Raw genomic sequence first — 8,195 nt, forward strand, 5'->3', positions numbered from 1 at the left:
CCGGCTGTCATCGACTAGACCAGAGAAAAGGAAAGTGTGGCCTGTTTTTTTTTCAAAAACGCCCTCGAAATATTTTTTTTCTTTAAAAAAATAGCAATTGACGTGGGAAATTTTGTAACCTCAATATGAGAAGTGGGTCCGCCTGTAACCTAAGAGCGAAAACTAAATGGCAATTGCACCGGCAAGTCTCGAACACACCACCTTGCCAGGGCACCGGAGCCGGCAAACCACTACACCCATTACGATCAAACTACACAAATTGGATAACAACATTTTATGTATTTGACATCGGCGCTAGAGGAGGTTAAATGCGCTACAGATCTTCCGGCCCAGTTGGCACCTGTTAGTTTTTTAAAAAAAATTGTAGAAAGTATCTAAATTATATTTGCCTTAAAAATCCAAATTATAATCTCAGTAATAAAAATAACGCATGGATATTTGTGTTTATAAATATTGTACATAAAAAAGAATAATTTATTTTAAAACATTGTTCACCAATTAAGTTAAAATACTCATAGTAATAATTTACAAATTATATGAATGTTTGCATAATTTATAATAAAAAGGATAAATTACAATTTCAAAAAAATATTTTTTATATAACATTTAAATAATTACATTAACTAGAAATATTCATAATTTATAATTTAAACTGTTCATATGAATATTCATTTTGTATAATTTACATACTCCCTCCGGTCATTTTTACTCTGCATATAGGATTTGTCTGAAATCAAACTTCCTAAAGTTTGACCAACTTTATAGACAACATTCACAATACTAAATCAATATAGTTAGATCCGTCATGAATTTAATATTTATATAGTATTGGATGGAACTTTGGGCTCTTTTGTGTTTTTTTTATCTCAAGGGTGTTTTTCAAAAAAATCAGGCCATAAGCCCCTTCTCTCTGGTCTACTGGCTGACAGCGGGCCCCATGCGCCTAGTCAGCAATGATTACGTGTACAAACGAGATAAGTACTATATTTGCACGCCAATGCCAAGTTTTTGCACCACTTTGATGTACCCCACAACTTCTAGCACCAAAGTGACAGTTTATGCCAAGTTGTAGCACCACCAGTGTAATTGACTCATTATTTTGGCACAATCACGGTCGAGTTATTTTACCATCGGCCCCACCATCACCAGTCTATCATATCACCAGCTCCTCCTTTTACGCTTCGAGTGCCCTCGACGTGTCGATCCGTGAGTAGCTCCTAAAAGACGCGGATTCTCCGAATCGGATCGCCCAAAGGCATTTCCATATGTGCGTAGTGCGGTTGCCAGCGCGCGGCACACAAACACAACGGGGGCAGAGATGCCAGCCAGATAGGCCAAGCTTTCGCCTCCCCTCTGGTTGGATTACTCCAAGCTTTGTGTCGCACCAAAGCCATGGCAGTCCCATTCCATTCACACCCCGCGCCTACGCCGGTTCTGAAAAGGGGACGGGGATTTGGCAGAAGTTCGGTTTTCAGCTGAAAAATCTGTGTATAAATAGACCGTAGCTCCGACCACCTGCTGTCGAGTGTGCAACGACAGCGAGTCAGCAACAGTGTGATCCTCGCTTATCCACTCGTCAAGGGTTTCAGTCGACCATGGCGTCTTTTTCTGCCGCCCTCGTCGCGCTGCTGCTCGCCAGCTGCGCCGTGGCGGCCGCGGCCACGACGTTCGACGTCGGCGACGGGCACGGCTGGCAGACCGGCGTCGACTACACGGCCTGGACGTCCGACAAGACCTTCGCGGTCGGCGACAAGCTAGGTGAGATATATAGCTCTCGCCACAACTAAGCTACCTGGTCGCCGATGAGTGATGACTGATGAGACGCTAGCCTAGGTGAGTTGGAACGTACGTACGTACATGTCGGTGATCTACGTACTTCATGTGCAGTGTTCAACTACACTAGGAAGGCGCACACGGTGACGGAGGTGAACGACAGCGGCTACAGCGCCTGCTCGGGCGCCAACTCCCTGAGCAACGACGACAGCGGCGCCACCACCGTCACGCTCACGATGGCCGGCGTGCACTACTTCATCTGCGACGTCACGGGCCACTGCCCCAACGGCATGAAGCTCACCGTCACCGTGACGGTCGCCGGGGGCTCGACGACCGGAGGCACCGTCCCTACGGGCGCCTCCGGTGTGTCCCGCGGGCCGGCGGTGAGCGCCGCTGTCGCCGCTGCCGAGGGGGCTCTGGTCGCGCTCGCGCTCTTCTCATGAAACCCGTCATGAGTAGTATGATCAGGCCAGAAACGGACAGACCGTGCAGTTTGATTCGTGTGTACGAACAATAGTTCACTTGTTTTTTTGCTACGTTCACCGTGCACGCTCAATCGCTCATGTACTTACGTGACATATGTTCGTTAGTTTGCGATGTGGCCTGTGTGTGCCGCGGGAGTGTCTACAAATCCGACCCTTAAAACGTCCGCAGACGCGTGGCGCGTCTGCGGACACTCACCGAGCGTTTCCTAAATTCGTGTCTCTGCACCCGGGTATCTCATATCCGGCACCCTATATCCATACAAATTCATGCAAAGTTGTACGTAGATCACTAAACGATCAAAATGAAATGGAAACAGACATATAAACCAATACCAAACGGGCATAATTCACATACGCATCACCAAAATATCAACAAACGGGCATAGTTCATACAGTTCAACGATCCGTCACATTGTAACTACATACTAGAACTAGATTATGTAAAAGGAGGGGGCGAGCTTCACCACTTCCTCGCCAACCCTTTGCCTTCCGGTCGTCAGCGCTGCTGTAGGCGTCCGCAGCAGGAGGTGGGTCGACGTCGGAGGAGGAGGAATTGGAGATGACGATGTAGCCTTCCAAGCGCCGGACGATGCGGTCTTGTTTGCGCTTGAGTTTGGCCACCCTCGCCGCCTCTGCTGCTGCCGCCGCCACCAACCGCTCGGATTGCTCAATGCCGAGCCGGATCTGCTTGGCATTGATCTTCCCGGGGCGTCCATCTCCGCCGTGGCAAGTGATCGACGGTACACCCACTGGAGGAGAGGCTCCTCCTCGTCGAGCACCGGCATCACGTGGCGGCGGCGGGCGGACTGAGCAGCCACGTCGGACCCGCCCCCGTCTCCCTTGCCCTCTGCCTCTCACTGCGGGTGGTGCGTGCCTCCGACTCCGGAGTCCGCATCCGCACCGCCGACAGAGAGGGCACTAGAACCCACCGCTGCCCGCGCGGAACAGCGGCCGGAGGTGGAGGACGCCGTCGGGCAGGCCGCGCAGATCCGCGCACGGGACGAGAAGGGTTGGTGCTGGCATTGGCGCTGCGGCGATACGCGACAGGTGGCGTCACACTGGACCCGGAGCTGCCGCCGGTATCGACCAGCGAGCGCTCGAGCGCGATACGGAGCGTCAGCTCGTCCTCGTCTCCAGAGGTGTCGTCGGAGTGGCTGCCGGTGCTTGACATATTCCCTGGCGCTAGGGGTTTGACAGATTGGGGAAAGGGGAGCGTCGGGGAGCGGAGCGGATTGAAGTGAGCTAAGGTTTGCTTAGGAGGGGGATTTTGTGGGGTCGGGGTGGGCCAGCGGTGGGCTGGGCTGACGTGGCGGACGGGCCCGGGCCGCCTCATATCCGCCCTATATTTAGGCTGGATATGAGGGGTGTCGGTCAGCCCGGGCATTTGTCCGCGGTTTGGAAGCTCCGATTGGATTGACTTTTGTGACCGGTCTGTGACCAAACGACCTGCCCGGGTGTTTGAGACATGTTTGAGAGGTCCAGTTGTAGATGCTCTCAGCATTGTGTGATTTGTGCAACTACAATTTCTTGGGGTCAGTGCAAGCCACAGTCCAACACGCGTCCCTCCACCACAAACCTCTTTCTTCCTGGAATACATTCGTTTCTAGAAAAGAACTCCGGATGGAAAGAAATGGTTTTCACGACGTGTAGAGCCTTTTGTGTATAGCTATTTCCTTTTCTAGAAAAGTATATATTCTTAACTAGAGAACAGTTATCAGATAAAGAGTTCACGCTTGCAGAGTGTTCAGTAATGTGTTACGCTGCATAAAAACAAAAGTTTACATTTCAACCTCAAACTAACTACACAGGCTAATGTACAATCCTCTACTTGGAATCGGTCGAAATACAACCTCACCTAACCTTGGGGTGCAAAAATCAACCCCGGACTTGGTTTGGACAAAGTCAAGTGGTTTTGACTGTAGTCAATGTTGACTTTGCATGCCAGCTCAGTCTAGGACTTGGGGGACTAAAAAGAAGTGGTTTATGCTTGCTCTTTGTCTCACTCGCCCCGAAAGTGTCCACCTGCCCCTCCCATGACGTGAAAAACAACAAGATTGATCCTTTTTTAAAGTTTAGCACAAAATGAACCTGGTTTAAAAAGATTTCATAAAATGTCTCATTTTCATGACGCCCTGGACATCATGCTAGACAGCACGATGCCCTGGTTAAGAGCGACATGTCGTCAGAAATGACTTGCCAGACCAGACGTGTCTTGGACCATGACGCCTTGGACGAGGGCGCCACAGCCAATAGCACAACACCCCTTGCCTAGTGCAACATGCCCCATGGATCAACCTAACGTGGCCAACCCCCACTCTTTTTCTCAAATGCTCAAACCCTCTCTTTCTCCACTTTCTCCACCTCGACTTCCCCTCTCTCTCTCCCCTCCCTAATGCCCGCAATATTTAGTGGATCGGAGCTCAAAATCGGTGAGTTATCTTCCCTTTCAACACCTCAAGGTATTCTCCCATGTTCCTCCTCCTTTTGTTGGTTGAAATATCCGCATTGTACCAGTCGTGGATATAATTCTGACAATACTAGGGGGTATGTATGTGGAGGCAATCGTGTCTATCGAGCGGTATAGATGGGAGTACGCGCAAGAATTTATACATGTTCTGGCCCTCTCCAGCAGAGGTAATACTCTACTCCAGTGGTGCTCTTAACTCTTGACGCAAGGTACAAGGTGTGAATGCTCAACCTTAAGCCTGGTGCTCCTCTCCCGGCTTATATAGTGCGCTAGGAGGGGGTACATGATTGGTTGGTAATAACGCTATTCATGGTCTCAGGTGTGGCCGCCTGTTCCCTGGCTATTACTGCTAGTAATTGTTGTCTTTTAACTAAATTATGTAATCGTTGGGTAACTGAAGTCATTAAGGCATCATGGGTGATTCGGTATCCTCTATTGAAAGGATCGAGAAGAGGGATCTAGAGGGGGGTGATTAAACCCTCAACAAGTAAAGTGGCAGTTTTTAAGTTCTTCAAGTTAAGGTGGAGTTTTAGCACAAGTTTAAACATTCACTATACATTTCAAGCAAGCATGACAAGAGTATGAGCAGCGGAAAGATTAAAGCATGCTAATTGCAAGAAAGTAAAGTGTTGGTATTGGAGTGTGCAAACGCAATGAAGACACGGAGATTTTTGGTGTGGTTCCGATAGATGGTGCTATCGTACATCCACGTTGATGGAGACTTCAACCCACGAAGGGTAACGGTTGCTCGAGTCCACGAAGGGCTCCACCCACGAAGGCTCCACGAAGAAGCAACCTTGTCTATCCCACCATGGCCATCACCCACTAAGGACTTGCCTCACTTAGGTAGATCTTCACGAAGTAGGCGATCTCCTTGCCTTTACAAACTTCTTGGTTCAACTCCACAATCTTGTTAGAGACTCCCAAGCGACACCTAACCAATCTAGGAGACACCACTCTCCAAAAGGTAATAGATGTTGTGTTGATGATGAACTCCTTGCTCTTGTGCTTGAAGTGATAGTCTCCCCAACACTCAACTCTCTCTCATAGATTTGGATATGGTGAATAGATGATTTGAGTGGAAAGCAACTTGGGGAAGGCTAGAAATCAAGAATCTTATGGTTGGATTGGAATATCTTGATCTCAGCACATGACTAGGTGGTTCTCTCTCAGAAAATGTAAGCTGTAAGTGTAGGCACATTCCGATGGCTCTCTCTCTCATATGTAGGAGAGGGTGGAGGGGTATATATAGCCCCCACACAAAATCCAACCGTTACACACATTTAACCCAACTCGGTCAGACCAAATAGAAGAACTCGGTGAGACCGATTCAGTTCAAAATGTGAACGTTAGGAATATCGATGGGATCGACTCGAACAACTCGGTGGGACTGATGTGAAGCAATGGGGCAACAGAGAAGTTGTCAAGTAAACTCCGTGTGACCGATCACAAATTCAGTGAGACCGAAATAAATGCAACAGGCAACAGAGAGTTTGCAAGGCCATCTCGGTGAGACCGAGATCCGTATCGGTGTCACCGAAGTGTTAGAGTTTCTGGCGGTGGCTATGTCAGATGAACTCGGTGGCGCCGGATAGAAGAGTTCGGTGGTGCCGAGTTTGACTTTGGGTTTTGGACATATTTGGAATGAGAAAGTGGTTGAGGGCTTTGGAGCAATATCACTAAGCATTTTGAGCAAGTAGACCATTAAGCAAAACCTAATCCCCTTTTATTAGTATTGTCTTTCCTATGGACTCAATGTGATGTTGGATCACTAAAATATAAATGAAGAGTCTTGAGCTTTTGCCAATATGTGTCCTTAGCATTTTGAAGGGGTTCCACATCCTCTTGTCCATACCACGCCATTGTTGAACTTGTCTGAAATACACTAGATAAAGGCATTAGTTCAACAAGAGATATGTTAAAATTAATTACCAAAATCACCCAGGGAGCACTTGTGCTTTCAATCTCCTCCTTTTTGGTAATTGATGACAACATACATCAAAGCTTTAGATTAAAGATATGCAGAGTAATGGGTAATGCTTTGGAAAGACATGTAACATGCATAAGCTCCCCCTACATGTATGCAATAATGTGAAGATAGAATATAAGAACATGTGAATGCATATGTTGGGGAACGTAGTAATTTCAAAAAAATTCCTACGCACACGCAAGATCATGGTGATGCATAGCAACGAGAGGGGAGAGTGTCGTCCACGTACCCTCGTAGACTGTAAGCGGAAGCGTTATGACAACACGGTTGATGTAGTCGTACGTCTTCACGATCGACCGATCCTAGTACCGAACGTACGGTACCTCCGTGATCTGCACACGTTCAGATCGGTGACGTCCCACGAACTCACGATCCAGTAGAGCTTGGAGGGAGAGTTCCGTCAGCACGACGGCGTGATGACGGTGATGATGAAGCTACCGACGCAGGGCTTCGCCTAAGCACCGCTACGATATGACCGAGGTGGATTATGGTGGAGGGGGGCACCGCACACGGCTAAGAGATCAATGATCAACTTGTGTGCCTATGGGGTGCCCCCCTCCCCCGTATATAAAGGAGTGGAGGAGGGGGAGGAGGCCGGCCTCCTAGGAGCGCCCCAAGGGGAGTCCTACTCCCACCGGGAGTAGGATTCCACCCCTTCCAAGAGTAGGAGTAGGAGGGAAGGAAGGAGGAGAGAGGGGGAAGGAAAAAGGGGGGCGTCCCCCCCCCTTCCTTGTCCAATTTGGACTAGAGGGGGAGGGGGCGCGCGGCCTGCCCTGGCCGCCCCTTCCTCTCTCCACCAAGGCCCATGAGGCCCATTACACTCCCCGGGGGGTTTCGGTAACCCCCCGGTACTCCGGTATTCGTCCAAACTCACTCGGAACCCTTCAGAAGTCCAAACATAGTCATCCAATATATCGATCTTTATGTCTCAACCATTTCGAGACTCCTCGTCATGTCCGTGATCATATCCGGGACTCTGAACTACCTTCGGTACATCAAAACACATAAACTCATATTACCAATCGTCACCGAACGTTAAGCGTGCGGACCCTACGGGTTTGAGAACTATGTAGACATGACCGAGACACGTCTCCGGTCAATAACCAATAGCGGAACCTGGATGCTAATATTGGCTCCCACATATTCTACGAAGATCTTTATCGGTCAAACCGCATAACAACATACGTTGTTCGCTTTGTCATCGGCATGTTACTTGCCTGAGATTCGATCGTCGGTATCTCAATACCTAGTTCAATCTCGTTACCGGCAAGTCTCTTTACTCATTCTGTAATACATCATCCCGTAACTAACTCATTAGTTGCATTCTTGCAAGGCTTATAGTGATGTGCATTACCGAGAGGGCCCAGAGATACCTCTCCGACAATCGGAGTGACAAATCCTAATCTTGATCTATGCCAACTCAACAAGTACCATCGGAGACACCTGTAGAGCACCTTTATAATCACCCAGTTACGTTGTG

The 8,195-nt window shown here is 48.8% G+C and overlaps 1 protein-coding gene across 1 annotated transcript; it reads left to right on the top strand.

Annotated features, from left to right (window-relative positions):
- Nucleotides 1-1,531: 1,531 nt before the first annotated feature.
- Nucleotides 1,532-2,355, top strand: LOC123124946 (blue copper protein). Its single transcript, XM_044545494.1, has 2 exons — nucleotides 1,532-1,758; nucleotides 1,888-2,355. The coding sequence occupies exons 1-2, from the start codon at nucleotides 1,596-1,598 to the stop codon at nucleotides 2,214-2,216; spliced, it is 492 nt and encodes a 163-aa protein (XP_044401429.1). The 5' UTR covers nucleotides 1,532-1,595; the 3' UTR covers nucleotides 2,217-2,355.
- Nucleotides 2,356-8,195: the final 5,840 nt, after the last annotated feature.

Source organism: Triticum aestivum, chromosome 5D (genome assembly GCF_018294505.1).
Source record: "Triticum aestivum cultivar Chinese Spring chromosome 5D, IWGSC CS RefSeq v2.1, whole genome shotgun sequence".
Classification (NCBI taxonomy): domain Eukaryota; kingdom Viridiplantae; phylum Streptophyta; class Magnoliopsida; order Poales; family Poaceae; genus Triticum; species Triticum aestivum.